This window comes from Scyliorhinus canicula, chromosome 16 (genome assembly GCF_902713615.1).
Source record: "Scyliorhinus canicula chromosome 16, sScyCan1.1, whole genome shotgun sequence".
Classification (NCBI taxonomy): Eukaryota; Metazoa; Chordata; class Chondrichthyes; order Carcharhiniformes; family Scyliorhinidae; genus Scyliorhinus; species Scyliorhinus canicula.
In genome coordinates, this window is record NC_052161.1 from 94091781 (window position 1) to 94117405 (window position 25625).

At 49.3% G+C, this 25625-nt stretch overlaps 1 protein-coding gene across 3 annotated transcripts in view; it reads right to left on the reverse strand.

Moving 5' to 3' along the window:
• si:dkey-205h13.2 overlaps window positions 1-25625 on the reverse strand; it is a 367663-nt gene that overhangs the window by 57423 nt on the left and 284615 nt on the right. For all 3 annotated transcript variants that reach the window (XM_038773572.1, XM_038773573.1, XM_038773571.1), the window contains 2 exons: window positions 9457-9631; window positions 9240-9337 (listed from right to left, as the gene is read on the reverse strand). In XM_038773572.1, coding sequence (XP_038629500.1) covers window positions 9240-9337; window positions 9457-9631 — 273 coding nt within the window. The remainder of the gene's footprint in view (window positions 1-9239; window positions 9338-9456; window positions 9632-25625) is intronic.

Genomic DNA, 25625 nt, shown 5'->3' on the forward strand with positions numbered 1-25625 from the left:
CCCATCACCCTTTGCGACAAGGCGTTGTGTTGTGTAAATAAAATCTCATGTTCCTCATGGGAAATGCTTTATTTTAAATCCTAGTTCAATAACCAGTAGTGGAAATAGCTTCTCTCTGTCTACCTTACCAAGATTAAAAGACATTTTAAACCTCCATTAATTTTCTTTGCTGGACGGAGAATCTTCTACATTATAGGCCCTATATCAATGCAAATTGTTGTAATGGCTTCTGCCCCAACTGATCCCAGACCTGTGAGACAATGCATGTTACATTCAGAATGTTACTCCCACTCCAACCCTGCACCCCCTGAGAGCAGGCTGGCAGGCAGGGATGCAGAAAACTATTAGGGTTCCATTCCTGGGGAGAGATTCTCCGATCCCCCCCCCACCCCCCCCCGGCGGGGTTGGAGAATCGCTGGGGGTCGGCGTGAATCCCGCCCCCGCCGTCCTCTGAATTCTCCGGCCCCCCAAAAAGCGCCCCGGCGTGAATCGCGCCGCCCGCCTCGGAGAATGGCGGGGACCGGCGCGATGCTATGGGCCCCGGGGCTGCCCAAATTCTCCCGGCCGGATAGGCCGAAGCCGTCGGCGTAAATTAAACCACCTATTTAACGGCGCCAACCAGTTGTGATGATTGACGCCGGCCAGCGCGGAGGAAGGTCTCGGCGTGGGGTGGCCGCAGCAGCAGTGACGGCGCAGCCGCAGTTGGTGGGGAGGGGTGTGTGTGTGTGTGGAGTGGGGGTGTGTGTGTGTGGAGTCGTAGGGAGTGTGTGTGTTTGTGTGTGTGTGGAGTGGGGGTGTGTGTGTGTGGATTAGGTGTGTGTGTGTTTGTGTGGAGTGGGGGGGGGGGTTTGTGTGTGGAGTGGAGGGGTGTGTGGAGTGGGGGGGTGTGGAGTAGGGGGGTGTGGAGTAGGGGTGGTGTGGAGTAGGGGTGGTGTGGAGTAGGGGGGTGTGGAGTAGGGGGGTGTGGAGTAGGGGGGTGTGGAGTAGGGGGGTGTGGAGTGGGGGGGGGGTGTGGAGAGGAGAGGGGGGAGTGCCGGGGAGGGGAGTGCCGGGGAGGGGGGAGAGGGAGTGCCGGGGAGAGGGGGGGGTTGGGGAGATTGTCCGCCTGGCCAGGTGCCAGCCTCCAACAGTTACGACCATGCAGCCCATGGCACCTGGCTGGCTGGTGAAATGCCACCTGAAATGAAAATGAAAATCGCTTATTGTCACGAGTAGGCTTCAATGAAGTTACTGTGAAAAGCCCCTAGTCGCCACATTCCGGCGCCTGCCCGGGGAGGCTGGTACTGGAATTGAACCGTGCTGCTGGCCTGCTTTAAAAGCCAGCGATTTAGCCCAGTGAGCTAAACCAGCCCCTGCAGATAACAGGGCCGTGTTCACCAATAGGAAGGGGACCTATTCCATGAACATTCAGGTGGTCTGTGACCATGATGATCCTGCACGTCTGCGCCCGGTATCCGGCAGTGTACATGACTCATTCGTATTGGCGCAATCTTTCATCCCCGGCATGTTTGAGGGACGCCCCCCCCCGGCTGAGGGGCTGGTTGCTGGGCGACAGGGGTTACCCGTTGCGGTCGTGGCTGATGCGCCTATACGGAGGCCACAGACTGACGCGGAGAACCGCTACAATGATGCCCACCAGGGGTGTGATAGAGAGGTGCTCTGGGTTGCTGAAGATGCGTTTCAGGTGCCTGGACCGGTCTGGAGGGGCCCTCCAGTACCCGCCAGTTAGGGTCGGCCGCATCGTTGCGGTCTGCTGCGCCCTGCACAACATAGCCCAGCATAGGGGCGATGTGCTGCAGGCAGAGGAGGGGGATGGGGAGGAGCAGCAAGACGAGGCGCAAACCTCCCCAGATGAGGAGGATGGGGGCAATGGTCAGAACAGACGGGCTGGACATTGATGGGAGGCTGATAGCTGCCCGGTTCACTGACTAGAGGGGTGTGGGAATCGTCGAGCATGGGCACAGACTGCACACCACAGCACCAGCCGACCAGACTGGGGGGGCACACTCACCTGAGGCGGAAGTTCTATCACCCCTGCAATACACACACTAGCGCTCACCTCACAGCACACCCCCACAAGCATCGGACAGAGCACAAGGGCAGCTTCTGTAGGTGTGAAAGTGATTTTAATATCAGTTCATACACGTGCCCTAACCGCTACAGCTCATCTGTGCCCGACACCCGTGCCAACGTACTCAGTGTCTAATTGTTTGGCCTTACGGACCCTTTGACTACGTCTAGGTGGTTCCCCAGACGGTATAGCAGAAATGGAGGTGGACTCCTGTGATTCCTGCCTTGTGAATCGGGATCCCTTTGGCGGCTGTTTCCTAGGGCAGCCCGGCCTAGATGGGCCAGGCTGCTGCTCGGGCAACTGGGATGACGAGCTGCCAGCCTGTCATGCCTGTTGCCCACCAGATGCACCTGGGATGGAAAGGGTGGGGGGGGGGGGGGGGGGGGGGGGAGCTACGGTGTTCCGGGACCTCCCATACAGGGGGATCCGGAATGGGCCTCAGCACCTCCTGCCCCTCGGGATGCCCGATGGTCCCCGGGCCTCTGAATGGGTTGGGGATGCGAACGACCGACCATCCAACACCCCCCCCCCCCCCCCCCCCGCCACCTGGCGCTGCCAGTCCTATATCAACAAGAGTCTGCAAGTTTGCAGCCATGGAGCTCAGGGAGTTGGCCATCCCTGTCTGTGTCTGGGCGACACCAGCCAGCGCCTGGGCAATGGCGCCGATGCCCTCAGCGATTGCCTGTTGAGACTGGGCCACTGCCTATAGCACCTCTACGATCTCTGCTGGCTCTGGCCCATGGCTGCCTGTGAGAGGGCAGCCATGTCCTGGGCCACAGACGCCACCTGCATGGAAATCACCAGGCCTTGCATACTGCTTCCCATGTCTGACACTGTCACCCCCATTGCCTCCACCTCGGATGCCACCCGTGTGGTTTCGGCCTGGGTGGCACGTATGACCGGCACCACTACCTGCTCCTGGACGCGGGGGGACTCCTCCACCTTCGTCTGCAGCTGCCGTAAGCCGGCCGTCACCCCCTTTGGTCGTTCCTTGGTCCGTGACTGCATCGGGTCTATGGGTGGTGTGGTAACTCAAGGAACCTGGGACTCGTCCGGGCGGCAATGGTTGCTCGTGCCAGGATGCCCTCCAACCTCCCAGCCCCTCGGCTGCTCCTGCCTCCACCTGCAGTATCGGGACGGCTGTGTTGTGCGCACCAGTCAGTGGACCAGAAGCCTCATCGCTGAAGTGCCCAACCGAGGTGAGTGTCTCTGCGATGGTGGAGGGTGTAGGAGATAGCAATGGTGTAGTGTTGTGCTCCTCATCCGACCCAAGGTCCATGGTCCCCTGGAGTGGTGGCTTTTGTCCACCCGTCCCCTGTGTGTCAGTGTCCTGGGTAGGGGCGTCCTGGCTCGGCTGCGACGGGGGCCTGTGGCTGCCCCCCGTGTCGCTGGGTGTGGCCCGCCGGCGTCGCCGCACTCGCACGAGATGCGGGCGTCGTCTCCCCGGCGCCCCGGGTCTGTCCCTGTCTTGTGGCCGCCCTGGATCATCCTGGGGCGGTCGGCATCCGCGGGGATCGGTGGCAAGGGGGATATGGGGGACAGGGGATAAGGGGGATATGGGGGTGTGGGATATGGGGGGGAAGAGGGATATGGGGAAGGGGGATATGAGGGAAGGGGGAATATGAGGGAAGGGGGTTATGAGGGAAGGGGGTTATGAGGGAAGGGGGTTATGAGGGAAGGGGGATATGGGGAAGGGGATATGGGGAAGGGGGATATGGGGAATATGGGGAAAGGGGGATATGTGGACAGGGGGTTATGAGGGAAGGGGGATATGGGGAAGGGAATATGGGGGAAGATGGATATGGGGAAAGGTGGATATGGGGGAAATGGGGTTGTGAGGGAAGGGGATATGGGGAAGGGGGAAAGAGGGTTATGGGGAATATGGGGGAAGGGGGATATGGGGGGAGGGGGACATGGGGGAAGGGGGATATGAGGGAAGGGGGATATGGGGGAAACGGGGTTGTGAGGGAAGGGTGATATGGGGAAGGGGATATGGGGGAAGGGGGATATGGGGGAAGGGGGATATAGGGGAAGGGGGATATGAGGGAAGGGGATATGGGGGAAACGGGGGAAGGGGAAAAGAGTGGCAAGCCGTGGGGGGTCTCACTTGGTGGTGCGCCCCGACCGCTGCATCTGCAACCTCCCGGTCCTTGGGTCTGCCTGCAAGTACCAGGGTCCTCTGTTCATGAACGGTGAGTGGTCGCACATCAGCTGGACCCCCTCCCGTCCTCTCACGCTCCCAGTTGTTGTATGCGCGCTTCTCCGGTTGTTGTGGGGGGCGGGTGGGTGGCAGAGATAAAGGGCAACAGTGTTAGGCAGAGATATACATGCAGGCTTGCAGTTGTGTGTATTTTGGCAGACGTGCACAACCCATCCTGCCACTGCAGGCCGCATGGGTGGGTGCAGTCATGTCAGTTGCACCTAGGGCTGTGCAACACTTCGGAGGTGGGTGGGGGGTACTCACCCTGGCTTCCCTGACTAGGTCATTGACCTTCATGTGGCACTGGGCGCCTGTCCTTGGTGTTACAGCCACGCCGCTGACGGCCTCTGCCACCTCCCTCCACAGGTGCTGGCTGAGGCGCGGAGCGACCCTGCGGCTGTGTCTGGGGTACAGGGCCTCCCTCCTCTGCTCCACTGTGTCCAGGAGTGCCTCAATGACCCGCTCCTGGAACCTCAGCACTGTGTGGCGGGCGACCATTTTGAGGGGGGGGGGTCTTTTGTGCTGCGAGTTCCAGGGCCTTCCCCTCATGAACGGTGAGTGGTCGCACATCAGCTGGACCCCCTCCGGTCCTCTCACGCTCCCGGTTGTTGTGTGCACGCTTCTCCTGTGGGGGGCGGGTGGATGTGACGTCGGTAATGCCGTAGTGAATGGTGTCACGCTGATGCTAGCCCACTCTGGGCCGGAGAACTTGCGTCGTTTCAGGGGGGGGGGGGGCCCCGACGCCGGAGTGATCCGCGCCGTTTTTGGTGCCGGGTTCCGGCCATCATGCCGATTATCGGAGAATCCCGCCCCTGTTGTCTACCTCAATTGATATTATACCAGTGGCAGGATTAGCTGGGGCTTCCTGGCCATTGTTGCCGTTTTTACTTGAGTGTTACGCGTTTTATTGGAGTGTATTAACACGCCTCCGGTTAAAGGCCGTGTGCTTAACACTATACGACTCTGTGTATGTAATTCTGCTCAGGAGTCGCCAGGTGCCGTATTTATATACCTCACAAGTACATCAAGGTCAGGTTCAAAGTAATAAATCTGTACACCAATTAGTAAGTTCAAACGATTGATATTTATTATAACAAATATAATAAATACACATGCATACGCTAAAGAGACTAAGTTACTTCTAAACTAAACGACTAAAATACTTATCTAGACAGGAACAGGCAAGGTCAGGGAGCGAGGCCTTCGTCCCGTTCTTGGTCTGCAACTCTCAGGGTCTTAAAATCGTCAGGGTCTAGCAAAGTCTGGATCACGTAGCGATCGTTGTGGTGACACTTACAGTTCGATGGCTGGTGGCTCAACGGCTGGTGATGGAACTGGAGTCAGGATGCGATGTATCAGCAAAGCGATGAAAACAGCAGAGAGCCGGAGCCAAAAAACAGACCGAACCATGTGCGGGGTCTACTTTTATAGGTCCCCCAAAGTCCGTGCCTCTTCGGGGCGGTTCTCTACCTGCCGTGTATCGATTGGGCCTTCTCCCAATCGATATTTTCCAAACCCCCCAATCTGAGGGTCGCTTCTCGATGGGTGGGGCGGTCTCTATGGTTCTTTGTGATGGATACTATGGTGCCGTTCCGTCTGGGCGTCTACTCAAAAGTATCCATTCATACCTAAATGTTTCTATTGTGCGGGCCTGGATCTGGATCACCTCATTACTATGTAGATCGTTGTTGCCATTTACACCTTTGGCTGACACTCTGCACCTGGCCACAAACTGGTTTCTGTACGTGCAGAATGCTAATTAGTCTTCTGCAAACTGCTTGTCCTTGCTAAGACTGTTTTCTCCCTGCAGCCTTAGCAGTTCTCCATTTTGTAGCCCAGTGTCCATCTTAGGTGGCTACACCATATGGAGGCAAGCTCATCAATTACTCTTTTTCTTTCATGGGAATTGTCCTCGCTGGCTGGGACAGCATTTGGCATCCATCCTTAATTGCCCCTGAACAGACTGATTACCTGGGCCATTTCAGAGGGCAGTTAAAAGCCAACCACATTGCTGTGGATCTGGATTCACATGTGGGTCAGACCAGGTAAGTGGGGCAGATTTCCTTCCCTAAAAGGCAATAATGAACAAGATGGGTTTTTAATGACAGTTTCAGGGCCACCATTATTGAATTCCAGATTTTATTCTTTGACTTTGAATTCCACCTGCTGCCGTGGTGGGATTTGAATTCTTGTCTCCCCCAGAGCATGAGCCTGAGCCTCTGGGTTACACCTCCAGTGACATTACCATTATGCCCCTTTCTCCCCCTAAATACAGCATCTTATCCATCCGTAGAATCCCTGCAGGGCAGAATGAGGCCATTCAGCCCATTGAGTCAGCACCAACCCTCCGAAAGAGCACTCTACCAAGGTCCACTCCCTCGCTCTATCCCCCTAACCCCATACATTGATCATGGCTGATCCATCTAACCTGCACATCTTTGGACTGTGAGAGGAAACGGAGCACCTGGAGGAAACACACTCAGGCACCAGAAGTGCAAACTCCACACAGTCACCTAAGGCTGGAAATGAATCTGGGTCGCTGACTCTGTGAGGCAGCAGTGCTAACCACTGTGTCACAGTGCCACTCTGTATTGCACTGTACTGCACTACTGCAACACACACACAATGCTTACTATCACACTAATGCAAATATAAATCTACTACTCAGCAATTACACAGCAAAATGATGATTTACTTTAAAACATTGGGTATTAAATTCCACAAAGATTCTCCCACTGGATCATGTTAATTAACACAGTAGAGCAAAGAAACAGGTCACCCAACCCAATCAGTCCATGCTGGTGTTTACGCTCCACTTGAGCCTCCTCCTCCTATCATTTCTTATCTAAATCTACCTGGTTGAGTCTGGTGTGAGATGCTGCAGAATTCTGCACTGATGAAGACACAGGTCTGTGACCAGCTGTCCACATGGTTGAAATATCCTTCGGCATTGGTTCTCATTCATGTGCAGGTAGTTTTGCTTCTGCCTGTAAATCCTGTGCTTAGGGCAGTGTCGCCAGCTCCTTTGTGGCCCTCGTCCCTCTCCTATGGCCTCCTGATGCCCAGGGCTCTGCTCTTCTAATGCAGGCTGCTGTTCCTCATCCCCAAGAGCCTTGATTTCTGAGGGTGCAGCACCTATTTCCAGCTGCACCCTTCCTGTGGTATTCAGCTGGGGCCAAACAGCCTTGTCCACACATCCGATGCCCTAATAATGCCAGGAAGGAGACAACACGCTGAACTGGAAATGTTCTTAATGCTGACATCTCCCCTGACCTGCGGTGGGTGGCTGCTACAACGTTTCCTTCAAAGGGGTGAAGCATTTAATTTTTGAAAAGCATGAATACTTACCTTTTATAAAACATTTCTGGCTTGTATGACTCGCCATCAGCGTAGCCTTTGCCTGTCTGCAGCTGGTCTGACTCATACAGGGAGGTGCAGGAGATTGTCACAGAGGTGTTTTAAACAAGGTCTTTCCTGTTTGAGCTTCTCTGTGGTTAGGAGTGTGGCCAAGCTGGGAGGCCCGAACTCCCGCTGCCATGTGGTTAGGAGTGTGGCCAAAGGGCAGCACGGTGGCCTAGTGGTTAGCACAACCGCCTCACGGCGCTGAGGTCCCAGGTTCGATCCCGGCTCTGGGTCACTGTCCGTGTGGAGTTTGCACATTCTCCCCGTGTCTGCGTGGGTTTCACCCCCACAACCCAAAAATGTGCAGAGTAGGTGGATTGGCCACGCTAAATTGCCCCTTAATTGGAAAAAATAATTGGGTAATCTAAATTTATAAAAAAAAAGGAGTGTGGCCAGATTGAGAGGCCAGAGCTCCCACTGCCTTGTGGTTAGGAATGTAGATAATCCGGCCAGGTCCGAGCTCCCAAAGACCGGTGATTAGGAGTGTGGTCAAACCGGGCGGGCCCTAGCTCCCGCTGCACTGAGGTTAGGAGCGTGGCAAATCCGGATGGGCCCTAGCTCCCAATCACCTGTAGTTAGGAGTGCAGCCAATCTGCCCAGGCCCCAGCTACTCTGTGGTTAGGAGTGTTGCCAAACCGGGTGGGTCCGAGCTCCCTCTACCTTGTGGTTAGGAGTGTGGCCAAACTTGGCAGGCCTGAGCTCCCTCTGCCCTGTGGTTGGGAGTGTGATCAATACGGGAAGGGCCGAGCTCCCCCTGCCCTGTGGTTAGGAGCGTGGCCAATCCGGGTGAGCCCAAGTTCCCTCTGCCCTGTGGTTAGGAGCGTGGCCAATCTGAGTGAGCCCAAGTTCCCTCTGCCCTGGGGTTAGGGGTGTGACCAATCCGGGTGGGCTGATCCCCCTCTGCCCTGTGGTTTGGGGTGTGACCAATCCGGGCGGGCTGATCCCCCTCTGCCCTGTGGTTAGGGGTGTGACCAATCCGGGCAGGCCGAGCTCTCTCTGCCCTGTGGTTAGGGGTGCGACCAATCCGGGCAGGCCGAGCTCCCACTGCCCTGTGGTTAGGGGTGCGACCAATCCGGGCAGGCCGAGCTCTCTCTGCCCTGTGGTTAGGGGTGCGACCAATCCGGGCAGGCCGAGCTCTCTCTGCCCTGTGGTTAGGGGTGTGACCAATCCGGGTGGGCTGATCTCCCTCTGCCCTGTGGTTAGGGGTGTGACCAATCCGGGTGGGCTGATCCCCCTCTGCCCTGTGGTTAGGGGTGGCGCCAGTCCGGGTAGGCCGGAGCCGCTGCCCTGTTGTTCGGAGTGTGGCCCAGCCGGGTAGGCTGGAGCTCCCGCTGCCCTGTGGTTCGGAGTATGGTCAAGCCGGGTAGGCCCGAGCTCCAGCTGCCATATGGTCAGGAGCGCGCGCTCTCACTCAAGGGCGGGAATTCTCCTCGCGCGCGTGCCGCCATCGCCGCCATTTTGTTCAACTGCCGCCGGCCGGCACGAGGCGCCGAGAATCCGGGCCCAGATTCACCCTCCCTCCTCACAATTCAAAATCACCGCCTCCCGCGGATATTCAACACTTACAGAAAGACTGGGGGCAGACGAATCGGATTCTGTAATCCTCGCAGGTCTCGTCGTCTTGATCTTTGTTCACGCAAATGAACCCAGTGGAGGGGCTGCACCTGTTTCGCAAAGATTTAAGGGGGGGAAAAAAGGGAGCGCGGCAGTTAATGTAAAATAATTCACGCCGTGTGGAATGAAATGGCAGCATCAAAGGTCAGGAATTGTGCTTTATATTTACGGGGCAACGTTGTCTCCCGAGTCGGAGGCGGGGGTCCCAGACGTCGTCTCCACTTCGCAGGCAGTCGGGTTGCTGCAGACCAGACGGGGATGCTCTTTCTGGAGGTTCGCCAGACCCTCGAAATCCCCGCTCCCTGTTGGGTCGTCTCGGTCAAACCACTGGGTTCGGCAGTTACCTGGCGGGAGGAACAAATGGTAATCACGCAGCGAACATAGAGACTTTCCCCCATAAGGACGCGAAGTGAGAAGCGCGGAGGGCGCGACGAGGAAAAGGGCAACGAAGAGTCCCCACTTAGAGCAAAAAAACTACACCTGAGAGGAAGGCCACCGAGAGAGAGAGATCAACCGAAGAGGAAAGAAAAATCAAACGAGCCACTCATTTCTGAAGAGACTGAAGTGGAAAAGCTTCCTTTCGTAAGTAGTCGGTGTACACAGAATAGTAGGAAGGTTTGTTACGCAGTCTTATTTTTCCCTTTCTACTTCGATGATTATGAAGAGGTTGCAGTTTCATGAGGACTGCTTGAATCCATGCAAAAACTGATTACATTATTTTCAATTAAGGTACACTAAAGCATCTTGGAAGGGAGACTTCTAGACAAAAACTGAGGCAGAGTTGGATAATTATTCTAACCCAAATCGTTGGAAGAAAATACTTAATTCATTGATACATTTAAAAAAACAAGAACTTTATTAAAAAAAAACATTCAATGCAAGAAGGTGTTCTATTGCTGGTCCATTAAAGCTTCATAAAACACTCCAAATTTTCGGAAAAAACAGCATGGAACTCCAGTGATAATTCATCCCAAGTAAGAAAAGGGAATGGAAATTATGGAAGGAGTTTTTTGAAGGTGCAACCAAGAAGGTAGTTGTGAGGGCAATACATTCAACGTTGTCTACATGGACTTTAGCAAGGCTTTTGACAAGGTACCACATGGTAGGTTATTGCATAAGGTTAAATCTCATAAGATCCATGGTGAGGATACAAAATTAGCTTGACGACAAAAGACAAAGGGTGGTTGTAGAGGGTAGATTTTCAAACTGGAGGCCTGTGACTAGTGGTATGCCTCAGGGATCAGTGCTGGGTCCACTGTTATTTGTTATTTATATTAATTATTTGGATGAGAATTTAGGAGGCATGTAAGTTTACAGATGACACCAAGATTGGTGACATAGTGGACAGTGAAGAAGGTTATCTAGGATTGCAACAGGATCTTGATCAACTAGGCCAGTGGGCTGATGAATGGTAGATGGAGTTTAATTTAGATAAATGTGAGGTGATGCATTTTGGGAGATCAAATTGGGGAAGGACCTATTCAGTTAATGGTGGGGTGTTGGGGAGAGTTGTAGAACTAAGAAACCTAGGAGTACAGGTTCATAGTTCCTTGAAAGTGGAGTCAGGTAGACAGGGTGTTGAAAAAGGCATTCGACATGCTTGGTTTCATTGGTCAGAACATTGAATACAGGAGTTGGGATGTCTTGCTGAAGTTCTACAAGACATTAGTAATGCCACACTTGGAATACTGTGTACAGTTCTGGTCACCCTATTATAGGAAGGATATTGTTAAACTAGAAAGAGTGCAGAAAAGATTTACTAGGATGCTACTGGGACTTGATGGTTTGAGTTATAAGGAGAGGCTGGATAGACTGGGACTTTTTTCCCCTGGAGTGTAGGAGGCTTAGGGGTGAATTTAGAGATTTATAAAATAATGAGGATCATAGATATGGTAAATAGTCAACATCTTTTCCCAAAAGTAGGAAAGTCTAAAACTAGAGAGCATAGGTTTAAGGTAAGGGGGGGGGGAGATGGCCAATTTTTTCACAGGTGTCTGGAACGAGCTGTAGTAGAGGCGGGTACAATTTTGTGTTTTAAAAAGCATTTAGACAGTTATATGGGAAAGCTGGGTATTGAGAGTTATGGGCCAAATGCGGGCATTTGTAAAAACTGGGCAGCAGGGACAAGTTGGGCCAAAGGGCCTGTTTTCATGTTGTAAACCTCTGACAAGAGGGAGAAATCAAAGACAAGAACAAAAAGGCAAATCAAATCTTAGCGTTTATTGCAAAAGGGCTGAAGTGTAAAAGTCGAGAAGCTTTTTTGCCATTTTATAGGGTGTTGGTGAGATCACATCTGGAATATTGTGTCCAGTTTTTGTCTCCTTATTTGAGGAAGGGTGTGGTGGCATTGGAGGCAGTTCAGAGGAGGTTCACCAGATTGATTCCGGGGATGAAAAGTTGATGTATGAGGCGAGGTTAAACAGATTAGGCTTGTACTTGCTGGAGTTTAGAAGGAGAGGGGATCTGATTGAGGTGTAAAAAAATACTAAAAAGGATTTATAAAGAAATTGTAAACCAAATGTTCCCCCTTGTGGGGCAATCTAGAACAAGCGGTCAGGGATATAAATTGAGAGGTAGTAGATTTAAAACTGAGATGAAGAGAAACTACTCGTAGAGGGTGGTGAATTAGTGGAACTCACTGCCCCATAGTGTGGTGGAACCTGAATCATTAAATGGTTTCAAGAAGGAGATAGATACATTTCTGATGATAAACGGCTTAAAGGGATATGTGCAAAAGATGAGGAGGTGGATTTGAGATCAGCCATGATCTGATTGAATGGCAGAGCACACTCAAAAGGCTGAATTGACTACTTCTGCTCCTAATTCCTATGTTTCTGAAAGACCAAAAGAGAAATAACAAAAGTGATAGGCAAAGGAATCAAGGGCCAGAATCAAGCAGACCCACAGATAAAATAATGGGAATGGGACAAGGAATGTTAAAACAGTCAGTAGAAGGCTTTGTGCCTTAATGCACAGAACATTCACAATAAAGTGGATGAATTAATTGCGCAAAGAGTGTAAACGGGTATAGTCGGGACTGTGGAGACATGGCTGCAGGGAGATAATGGGTGGGAATTAAATATCCGGGGTATTCAGTATTTAGGAAGGATAGACAAAAAGGAAAAGGTGGTGGTGGAGTTGCATTGCTGGTTAAAGAGTAAATTAACAGTGAGGAAGGATATTAGCTCCAATGCTGTGGAATCTATGGGCAGAACTGAGATACACCAAAGCGCGAAAAATGTTAGTGTGGGTTGTATATAGGTGATGTTGGGAATGGCATTTAACAGGAAATTTGAGACACATGTAATAAAGGATCTTACTTATGGGTGACTTTAATCTGCATATAAATGAGTAACAATCCTGTAGAGGAGGAATTCCTGGAGTTTTTATGGAATGGTTTTCTGCACCAACACTTTGAGGAATCCATTAGAGAACAAGCCATCCTAGACTGGGTATTACGTAATGAGAAATAAATAATTGGCAATCTAGTTGAGAGACCCCTTGGGGATAAGCAACTATAATATTGAAGAATTTTTCATCAAGCTGGAGAGTGACGTAGTTAATTTTGCGTCTAGGGTCCTGAATCTAAATAAAGGAATCTACGATGGTATGAGGTGTGTGTTGGCTATGATCGATTGGAAAATGTTACCAAAAGGAATGACGGCGGATAGGCAATGGCAAATATTGAACACTCTAACAATTGTTTGTTCCTGTCTGTGCAAAAGTAAAACAGGAAAGATGGCTTACAATGGAAATTAGAAATCGCATTAGATCCAAGGAAAATGAATACAAATTAGCCAGGCAAAACAACAGACCTGAGGATTGGGAGCAGTTCAAAATTCAGCAAAACAAGACAATAGGGATTGATTAAGAATGGGGAAATAAAGTACGCGAGTAAACTTGACTGTAAAGGTTTTTTTTTTAATTTAAAAAAAATAAATTTGAGTACCCGATTCATTTCTTCCAATTAAGGGACAATTTAGCGTCGCCAATCCACCCACCCTGCACATCTTTGGGTTGTGGGGCGAAACTCATGCAAACATGGGGAGAATGTGCAAACTCCACACGTACAGTGACCCAGAGCCAGGATCGAACCTGGGACCTCGGCTCCGTGAGGCAGCAGTGCTACCCACTGCACCACCTATGCTGCCCTGATTGTAAACGTTTCTGTAGATATGTGAAGAGAAAAAGATTGGTGAAGATAAATGTAGGTCCCTTACAGTCAGAAACAGGGGAATTTATAATTGGGAACAAAAAAATGGCTGACCAATTCAAATACATACTTTGGTTCTGCCTTCACAAAGGAAGAGACAAATAACATACGAGAAATGTTGGGGAACATGGGGTTTAGTGAGAGGGAGGAACTGAAGGATATGAGTAGGGAAATGGTGTAGGGGGAATTGAAGGGATTGAAGGTCGATAAATCCCCAGGGCCCGCTAATCTCTATTCTGGAGTACTTCAGGAAGTGGGCCTAGAAAAAGTGGATGTATTGGTAGTCATCTTCCAAGATTCTATAGACTCTGGAACAGTTTCTGCAGATTTTCATAGAATTTACAGTGGAGAAGGAGGCCATTCAGCCCAGCAACAGCTCTTGGAAAGAGCACCCTACCCAAGTCCACATCTCCATCCTAGCCCCATAACCCAGCAACCCCACCCAACACTAAGGGCAATTTTGGACACTGGGCAGTTTAGCATGGCCAATCCACCTAACCTGCACATCTTTGGACTGGGAGGAAACCGGAGCACCCAGAGGAAACCAACGCACACATGGGGAGAATGTGCAGACTCCGCACAGACAGTTACCCAAGCCGCGAATCGAACCTGGGACCCTGGAGCTTTGAAGCAATTGTGCTAACCTCTATGCTACCGTGCTGGAGGGTAACTGATGAAACCCCAGTATTTTAGAAGGTGTGATATGCATCACTGTAAATACACAAAGGGTTAATGTAAATACACAAAGACTAAGTAAACACTAGAGGGAGCACCAGAGACATCATGACATACAGCTAATGAACACATAGAATAGGACACGACCAAAGGGCAGTCAAGACACCCAGACGTGACACTACCACAAGGGGCAACCCATATAAAAGGACAGGGTACACATGCTCTTTCTCTTTCCACAGGCGACACTCAGAGAGAAGCAGAGGGGCAGATCGGAAGCATCACAACCACCGCATGGCTTAGAGCAGACTGGTTAGTTAGACTGAGTTACTACAGCACAATTAACAGGAGAGTCGAACTCAAGTAGGAGAATTGTTAACTGTTCAATAAACGTGTTAAACTATGTCCAAGTCTGAACCTTCCTTTGTCAAGGAAGCAGCTTATGCGACATGAAGAAGCATAACACAACATGGCTCCAGGAGTGCCTGTTGAATCTATATAGTTAAACTCAGCATATCCGTGACAACCAACAACAGCAGCCAGGCAAGATGATCGAGATTACGGTTCCACAGCAGCTCAGGTACCACAGCAATCTCAGTGCATTCAGGCAGAGATTTGAGATTTACCTGGTAGCGTCCGACCTAGATGGCTTGGCGGATGCAGTGAAAATAAAGCTTCTGCTCACCATTTCAGGTGAAAGTGCAGCAGAAATTTTCAAGACCTTCAAGTACTCCAAGGGCAAGACCAGAGAGAGTTCCCGACAGACCTGGACAAGTTTGAAAAATACTGCGAGGAAAACACAAAAGAGATCGGTAAAAGAGGTGCCTATACTAACTGTGAGGCGAAGGTAGGCCTGCAACAGCAGCAAACAGCGATTTTGATTGGCGGCCATCTTGCGAAAGGAGCCGGACATGCGCAGTTCCCCAAAAGATGCTAAACGGCAGAACTGTGTTCTCCACATGCGCGAGAAGCTGCGCATGCGCAGTTGCGAAAAAGGCGCAAAGTAAAGAAAAAGCGATCTGTGCATGCAAAATCCCTTCCTACGCTCTACGTCACAAGCGTCATGATGTCAGAGGCCCTGGACCACGGCCACTTAAAGTGGAGATGCCCGAAAATAAGGAAAAACAAATTTAAAGCCGTAAAACACAATTCTTTCACCTGGAACGACAGCACAATGCCTGAACCTCGACCAGTAGCTGAAAGTAACCTCCGCTGAACCCTGCAACAAGCAGTTAGCACCGCCCAAAGAAATGATTTGGTCCTTGAAGACTACGACTCAGACGATGATTTCATCATTGGACATGGCAACGTCAGTACCAAATCCAAACCGCAACGAGATGTGTTGTACAGTGAAGAATCCGACACAGACATGGACAAATTGAGGATCCTCAGCCCAGCACAGACGACATCCAAACCCAGAAGTACAGGATTCTGCTGCGGCCTGATGCCAGGAGACAGAGAATGGTATGAACCCACAGAGAGCGGCCTGACGCTAAGAGACTGAGAGAGATACAAACCCACAGAGAACGACCTGACACCACGCCAGTGGTCCACACACCACGGACAATGCTCCATGCACCTCGGAAGAGTCCCTGACTCTGCACAGAAAGCGATGACAGATGCCACAGTGAGACTACTGCACGTCTCCACACAGAGAACACAAAGACTCCACAGCGATGCCAGACACCACAGAGAGAGCGACACCATCCTCCACAGCGAGCTCGTTGATGGACTCCACGATGGAAGCAACGCAAGACTCCAGAGCGCAGTCCTTTCATGAACGAGACCATGAAGGTCTAGCAACCTTATTTAAGCAACCAGCAGCAGACGATGCAAGTCTGCCATGCTCAAGTGCACAGCAAGACGACTATGATAGTCTACCACGCTCACGTGAACAACAAAAAGACTATGACAGTCTACCCAGATTATTTGAGCCACCAGAAGAAGACTGACTGTCTACCCAGCTCATCTAACTGACAAGACACTGAAGGTCTACCCACTATGTGTGACAAGTGACAAAGGCTTCACAATTCCCATACAAGATGTGCGACATCTCAGCGAGAAAGACAGACCTCAGCTAGTATGTACAGAGGCACTCGACAATCAAAGTGAGGTTACTAGTGACTCCAGTGACCACCACGTTAATTCAAACCTCATCCACCCGAGCCTCTCTACAAGAAAATGCATTCCTGAATGTTTTGACTCCGGATGGGGAGCATCAAGACACCTCAGATGATTCAAGTGAACCTGAAATGACCCCGGACGGGGAGTGTCGCGAAACCAAAGCTGATTCAGGTGAACCAGAAAGGACTCCAGACAGGGAGCATCGACAAGCCGAAGATGATTCCAGTGAACCGGACATGACTCCAGACGGGGAGTGCTGAGGAATCGGAGACGACACGCTCAATGAAACAGCAGATGCCACAAAGGACACTGACACAAGTAACTCGAATTCTCCACTCGGTGTGGTCATTGAGCGCAACAAACACAACAACAACAACAACAAGCGTACCAAAGGCACCAATGTCAACAACAAGCACGACAAAAACAATAACACAGGAACAACGACTGGTACGACATGGTGCAACTCTGCCAATGCAGGACAATGTAACAGCATAGCTCCTAACACTGGCAAGAGTACAGCCATACCATGGCATGGCAGCAAATCTCACCGATTCAAGTTTGCTCCACTACAAACACGCAGACCAGCTTTCAAGGCAGCTGACATAATGCATCAATATCGCAATCACAAGAAACAGGTCGAACAACACAGATGATATACTGCATTGCTACCACAAGCATAGAAAAAAAAAGAGTCAAAATCAGACAACGAAGTGATTTGCGCACCTCCTGATGACTTTTTGGTTCCTTAAGCACAGGGACACTGACGGCGTTCACAAGGAAATGACAACATCGCCGTCGACACTTCAATAACAAAACAAGAAAGCCACTCGACCATATTAATTCATAAACTTTGGACTGATACATCTTATTTGGTATGTATAATTATCATTGCCATCGTGATTTGTACATGTCATCACTTATCTACCTATTTTGTTAAATTTTCTGTAACACTGTCCAGAAAATATGTAACACGAAAAAAGGGGGGATGTTGTGATATGCATCACTGTAAATACACAAGGGGTTAATGTAAATACACTAAGACTAAGTAAACACTAGAGGGAGCACCAGAGACGTCATGAGATGCAGACATACGGCTAATGAACACATAGAATAGGACACGACCAATGAACAGTCAAGTCACCCAGAGGTAACACTACCACAAGGGGGCAACCCATATAAAAGGACAGGGCACACTTTCTCTTTCTAAAGGTGACACTCCGAGAGAAGCACAAGGGCAGATCAGAAGCATCACACCCACCGCATGGCTTAGAGCAGACTGGTTAGTTAGTTACGATAGCAAGATTAACAGGAGAGTTGAACTCAAGTAGGAGAATTGTTAACTGCTATCTCCAAGTCTGAACCTTCCTTTGTCAGAGCATACATCAAGAAAACAGAAGGGAGGTTGAGAGAAAACAGGGAATTATAGACCATTCAGCCTGACATCTGGGGCGGGATTCTCCCCAACTCGGCGGGGGGGGGGGGGGGTCCCGGCGTAGCGGAGTGGCGCCAACCACTCTGGCGCCGGGCCTCCCCAAAGTTGCGGAATTCTCCGCACCTTTGGGGGCCAAGCTCTCACATTGAGGGGCTAGGTCTGTGCCGGAGCAGTTGGCACCACACCGACTGGCGCCAAAACCGGCACCAGCGGCCTTTGACGGCCGCTGCCGGGGCTGGCCGAATGGCCTTCGTCGGTTCGCGCATGCGCCGGTGGTGACGTCAGCGGCACCCGCCGCCACCAGAGGTGGTTCAAACCTCGGTGGCGGGTGAGGCCTCCCAGCGGCGGGACTTGGGCCCATCGCGGGCCGGAAAATTGCCACAGGGGGCTCGGTGCGACGCGTTTCCCACCCCCGCCAATTCCCGGGTGGCGGAGAATTTCTGCCACGGCGGGGGCTGGATTTTCGGCGGTCCAGGGCGTTTCTCCGACCCTGCTGGGGGTCAGAGAATTTTGCCCCAGTAGTGGGGAAAATGTTGGAGTCCATTGTAAAAGATTTAAAAGCAGAGCACTTGGAAAACATGTGGAGTCGGACAGAATCAGCATGGATTTATGAAAGAGTTATAGTGTTTGCCAAATTTACTGATATTCTTTGAGGATGTAACTAGTAGAGTTGATGAAGGGGAGCCAGTGGATGTGATTTATTTGCACTTTCAGGGGGAGCCAGTGGATGTGATTTATTTGCACTTTCAGAGGCTTTCAACAAAATCCCACATAAGAGACTGGTGTGTAAAATTAAAGCACATAAGCTTAGGAGTAATGTGCTGAGATAAATAGAACACTGGTTGGCATACAGGAAATAAAAGAGTAGGAATAAATGGGTCTTTTTCCAATTGGCAAGCAGCGACGAGTGAGGTGCCGCAGGGATTGGTGCTGGCAGCCCATCTATTCCCAAAATATATCAATGATTTAGATGAGGGAACTAAATGTAATGTCTCCTAATTTACTGATGACACAAAGCTGGGTGGGAGGGTGAGCTATGAGGAGAATGCAGAGATGCTTCAGTGTGATTTGGACAAGTTGAGTGGATGGACAGATGCAGTATATTGTGGACACAAGTGAGGTTATCCACTTTGGTACCAAAAATCTGATTTTTATCTGAATGGCTGTAACTTGAGAGAGAGCATTAATGGGCATTAATAGCCAATGTGCAGCAAAACCTGGGTGTTCTCGACCACCACTTGCTGAAGGTAAGCGTGCAAGTGCAGCAGGCGGTATAGAGGCAAATAGTTTGTTGGCATTCATAGCGAGAGGATTTGAGTACAGGAGGAGGTATGTCTTGCAGCAATTATACAGGGCCTTGGCAAGACCATACCTGTGGTGTGAGCAGTTTTGGCCCCCTTATCCGAGAGGGAGTGCAGCTAACGACGTTTACCAGATTGATTTCTTGGATGGCGGGATTGATACATGAGGAGTGATTGAGTCAGTTAGGATTATATTTGTTGGAGTTCAGAAGAATGAGGGGGAGTCACAAAATTCTAGCAGGACTAGACTAGGCAGGAAGTTTGAGACAGGGTGTCACAATCTGAGGATACAGGGTAGACATTTAGGACTGAAGTGAGGAGAAATTCCTTCACCCAGAGAGTGGTGTGCCTGTGGAATTCACTCCAACAGAAAACAGTTGGGATAAAACCTTGTATGTTTTCAAGGAGTTAGATATAGCACTTGGGGTGAAAGGGATCAAAGGATTTGGTGGGAAAGGCAGGAGTAGGCTGTTAAGTTGGATGATCAGCCATGATCATAATACATGGCGAAGCTGGCTCGAAAGGCCTACTGGCTTTCTCCTGCTCCTGTCTTTTGTGTTTCTACCTCCATAGTTTCAAGATTTAACATAGCACTTAATGTACACTCATTGCAATACTTGCCAGCTACAACATTGACATCTACTTGGCATGGTGGAAAATTGCCTGGGTGAGTGTGGACATCCAACAACTTGGGTAGAGACAAGGAATGATAAAGTCAGTTGTGGAAGTGGTGTACAGGCCCCATGGTAATCACACACTGGGATGGGGTATCAAAGAAGAAATAGTGGGAGCTTATCAGAAACGTACGCCAAATATCATAGGGATTTTAATCTACATAGAGACTGGAAAAATTGGATGGGCAAAAGTAACGTGATGAAGAATTAATGGAATATGTTCTGGATAACCTCTTGCATTAGCACATTTTGGATCCAACCCGGGAGCGGGCTGTACTAGACCTGATATTGATCAATGAGGTAGTGTTGATGAATGACCTCATGAATGATGGTGCTCCTAGGTCGATGTGATCAAAATCAGAATAATAAATCATAACTTAACGACTGTGTCCCAGATGAAATGGGAAGGAAAATATAGATATGTGTCGATGTCCACTGGACTACTCAGTAAAATTATTTCTTTTTAACAATGGACAAAGCTAGCCATGACTCTTACTGGAGGTATTTCTAACCTTCAGACAAACCAACAAAGTCTCGTTAGCTTTAAAATACATAAATGCCACTTCCTGGAGATACAAACTTCTGTGCATTTCTAAAGAAGAAATCTGGCCACGAGAGACATTGGGTGGAATTTTCCCAAACGATGAGAGAGTGTTATTTTCAGTGAGAAAATCGGTGTGATTCCCACAGGCCCTGCGACGCAGTCCGGATCGCAATCTTCAGGAACTTTGAAATGTTTTTATTTCCAGACTGAAAACGCCAGCTCATTGTTCCTTGACAATATTATCTGCCAGTGTACGAACACACAAACATACAAACAAAGAACAGAAATAGCTCATTCAGCCCCTTAAACCTCCTCTGCAATTTAATCATGGCTGATCTGACAAATTTACATCCAATTTAGCTGGACCAGATCCATTTGGATCCCACTGAAATTGGCTTTCCACCGATTAATTAATTTTACTTTGGATTTTTCTTCATCCTTAGACTTAACCTAAGTGTTCTCCACTGATACTTAACCGACTTGGCCTAGCTCATTAGCCAGGAGCAGATCCAACAATGCCTCCTTCCTCATTGAAATGGACAAATACTGATTGAGAAAATTCTCCTGAATATACTTCACAAACTCTTGTTCCTCCCTGTCCTATATACTATTGATATGGAGATGCCGGCATTGGATTGGGGTGAGCACAGTAAGAAGTCTTCCAACATTAGGTTAAAGTCCAACAGGTTTGTTTCAAATCACTAGCTTTCAGAGCTAGTGCTCCTTCACTGCTCCTTCCTCGGGTGAATGAAGAGGGAGGTTCAGAAACATATATATATACACAAAGTCAAAGATTCAAGACGATACTTTGACTGTGTGCAATTGCAGGTAATTACGTCTTTACAGATCCAGAGAGAGGGGTAAAGAGGTGTGAATTATATCAAGCCAAGACAGTGGTTGGATTTTGCAAGCCCATGCCAGATGGTGGGGGCTGAATGTAATGGGACATAAATCCAAGGTCCCGGTTGAGGCCGTACTCATGTGTGCAGAACTTGGCTATAAGTTTCTGCTCGGCGATTCTGCGTTGTCGCGCGTCCTAAAGGCTGCCTTGGAGACCGCTTAAGCGGTCCCTGACGGGAAGAGAACATTCCTGCCTGGCGATTGTCACGCGATGTCTGTTCATCCGTTGTCGCAGCGTCTGCATGGTCTCGCCAATATACCACGCTTCGGGACTTCCTTTCCTGCAGCATATGAGGTAGACCACGTTGGCCGAGTTACACGCATATATATCACGTTCCTGGTGGATCGTGTTCTTGCGTGTAATGGTGGTACCCATGTCAATGATCTGGCACGTCTTGCAGAGATTGCCATGGCAGGGTTGTGTGGTGTCGTGGTTGCTGTTCTGAAGGCTGGATAGTTTGCTACATCAGTTGAAGATCCTGTGCGGTGAGGAGGTCTTGTTCAAACCTATGCATGAAGATGTTGGCATATTGAGCATAACAGATATCTACAGATTCTGAATGATACCCTCGTACGAACGGGATATGGCGCTCGACTCATCGATCAACAGTTCCAACGTGCCACAGCAAAAAAAGGCACCGACCTCCTCAGAAGACAAACACGGGACATAACCAACAGAGTACCCTTCACCGTCCAGTACTTCCCCGGAGCGGAGAAACTATGCCATCTTCTTCGCAGCCTTCAACACGTCATTAATGAAGACTAACATCTTGTTGGGTTCATCCCCACATCCCCAATACTTGCCTTCAAACAAACGCGCAACCTCAAACAAACCATTGTTTGCAGCAAACTACCCAGCCTTCAGAACAGCGACCACGAAACCACACACCCTGCCATGGTAATCTCTGCAAGACGTGCCAGATCATCGACATGGGTATCACCATTACACGTGAAAACACCACCCACCAGGTACATGGTACACACTCGTGTGACTCTGCCAACGTTGTCTACCTCATACGCTGCAGGAAAAGATGTCCCGAAGTGTGGTACATTGGCGAGACCATGCAGACGCTGCGACAACGGATGAGCGGACATGCGTGGCAATCGCCAGGCAGGAATGTTCTCTTCCAGTCGGGCAACACTTCAGCAGTCAAGGGCATTCAGCCTCTGATCTTCGGGTAAGTGTTCTCCAAGGCAGCCTTCAGGACGCGCAACAGAATCGCCGAGCAGAATCTTATAGCCAAGTTCCGCACACATGAGTACGGCCTCAACCGGGACCTTGGATTTATGTCCCATTACATTCAGCCCCCACCATCTGGCATGGGCTTGCAAAATCCTACCACTGTCTTGGCTTGATAGAATTCACACCTCTTTAACTTGGGTTTACCCCTCTCTCTGGATCTGTAAAGACTTAATTATCTGCAAATGCACGCATTCAAAATATTGTCTTGCATCTTTGACTTTGTCTATATATACATATATATATGTGTTTTTGGAACCCAGCTGTTCATTCACCTGAGGAAGGAGCAGTGCTCCGAAAGCTAGTGATTTGAAACAAACCTGTTGGACTTTAACCTAGTGTTGTAAGACTTCTTCCTATATACTATTGTTGTAGCGCTCTATTTTGAGGTAATTCAAATTCCCCTATTATAAGTATTCTATAGTTTTTGCATTTCTAATTTCCTTGAAAATTTGTTCCTCTGCAACTTCCCACTAGTTGGGGGCCGATATCATGTACCTGGTGGCATAGCTGTAAACCGAGGAGACTCTGTCCCCACTCTCCAGCATTGTAATACTTGCCTTAATCAATATTGTCACCCTTCCTCCTTTCTTTTTCTCCCCATCTCTTCTCAACAACTTGTACTCAGGAATATTTACTCATTCCTGATCTTTATTGAGCCGGGTCTCCATTATCACCACAAGATCATATTCCCATATGTCTATCTGTGCCTGCAACCTTTTCCACCTGATGTACCCCAATTCATATACCCTAACCTTATATACTGCGCTCCATGGGGGATTTTATGGGGCCTTCAGGAATCATAGAGTCATCCTCTGACTCCTCCTTGGCCTCTTCCTCTACTCTCCTGGACTTTCTCCAACAAGATGTTACGCTCCTCTGGGTCTTCATCAGTAAGGCCCACTGCTGAACCACGTTTTGTAGGGCACAGCAGATCACCACGTTACAGAGACCCTTGGGGACTCTACTGCAGGGCTCCATCTGACTTGTCGAGGCAGCAGGAGCGCATGCTGAGCAAGCCAGAGGCCGGGTAACACTGAGCCTCATTGTATCGGGCCTCTGCTTCAGTCTCGGGCTTCCACGTTGACGTCATCAGCCAAGACGTTAGCGGATAACCTTTATCCTCAATGGGCCATCACTGCAGCCTGAGGTGACCCTCAAATCCCAGGCATTTGTAATTTCCCAAGGATGTAGCTGTCATGCATGCTTCCTGGAAAGTGTGCACATCAAGTGCCTGAACCAATTTTGTGGTGAGCAATGTTGCCTCACAGCGTCAGGGAGAAGTGGTGGAGAAAGGATAATAGAACATATACCGTTTTACGGGGCATAATTTATCCTGGTAAAGATATAACTGGACCACAGGTGGGTGTGCAGCATTTCTTTTTTTTATTCGTTCATAGGATGTGGGTGTTGCAGGCATTTATTGCCTATCCCTAAGTGCCCTTGAGGGGCACAAGAGTCAACCACATTGCTGTGTGTCTGGAGTCATATGTAGGCCAGACCAGGTAAGGGTGGCAGATTTATTTTCCTAAAGGACATACTGTAGTCGAACAGCCAGTGGAAAGTCAAACCATGATGTTGCAAGAAGTATATCTGGAAGTGGGATAACCTGATCACAAAGCCACTGGTTGAGACAGGAAGAAGAGAACCTGAGGAGTTCCAATAGGGAAGCTGAGTTTGAATTATCAGGAACCCTGTTTGATCAGATAGTTAGCCAAGACAAAGAACAGTTAGTGAATGAATTGTCAGGAACCAATTTTGATCAAACGGTTAGGACAGTGCCAGAGCAAGTAGGGAATGAAGTGGATGTCTGTAATTAAAGCAGGTTGGTTGGATTACAACAAAATGATTCAGAGCTAAAGAAGTTATACCGGAAAAAATATCCAGAAATGGAATTTGAATGTGTACTGGAATGTTATTACATTAGAGATAGTGTGTGGTAATGAGAAAATAGAGACCGTTAAATATTCAAGCAAATGAGAAAGGGGCAGAAGTTCATCAAGAGGTATTACTGGTGAGTTATAGAAAGGAGGTTTTCCAGGTAGCGCTTGAGGTTCCAATAGGGGGTCATTTAAGCGCAAGGAAGATCCAAGCAAAAATACCAAGAAATGTTTAATGCCCTGGACTGCATAAGGATGCAGTTAAATGTTGCCATATATGTCTCACATGTCAGGTAATAGGGGAACTTTGAGTAGTAATCAAACCAGCACCTTTAATGTCCATTCCCGCCTTCAAGGAACCATTAAAAGCAAGATTAGATTGAAAGGAAATTGAGTGAGGCAAATCATTTGATAAGAATGCCAGACAGAAGGAGGAAGCATAGAATGGGTCAGGGAGTGAAAGAAAGAAGGAGTCATTGTATTTCAGGGACGACAGAGAAATCCAGACAATTCTGAATTTGAACTTCCATAAATTCAATTGGACAATGAAGAAACATAGAACATAGAACAGTACAGCACAGAACAGGCCTTCGGCCCTCAATGTTGTGCCGAGCCATGATCACGCTACTCAAACCCACGTATCCACCCTATAACCGTAACCCAACAACCCCCCCTTAACCTTACTTTTATTAGGACACTACGGGCAATTTAGCATGGCCAATCCACCTAACCCGCACATCTTTGGACTGTGGGAGGAAACCGGAGCACCCGGAGGAAACCCACGCACACAGGGGGAGGACGTGCAGACTCCACACAGACAGTGACCCAGCCGGGAATCGAACCTGGGACCCTGGAGCTGTGAAGCATTTATGCTAACCACCATGCTACCCTGCTGCCCCAAACATTCACAAATTGAGATAATTCATTGAGTTGCCTTCTAGAGGAAAATCAAAATAACTTGAAAGAGTCATTACAGTCACATGGAGCTGCATGGGGAGATAACTGGGGGATACACAAAAGTAATTGAGTAAGATGTAGCTGTCAAAAATGCTGTTCCCATGAAACAACACCAATGCAAGTTCAATCCGCTAATAGCAGCACAGGTGCAAACGCTATGGTTTATGTACGTGAATGCAAAGCAAAACACCTCAACAGAGTGAATGGAGAACTGAACGTTAAGCAGCTGGCATAGGGACTTCATCCAACAGGAGGCCTCAATGATGATTACACGGAAAAGAGAAATAGCCTGGAAGGGCAGATTCGGAATAAAGCTGAGATCCAGTATCAGTGCACATGAACTCCAGCATACCAGCAATCATCTGTTTGAGATCGAAGAGGAGCATCAACAACCCCAACAA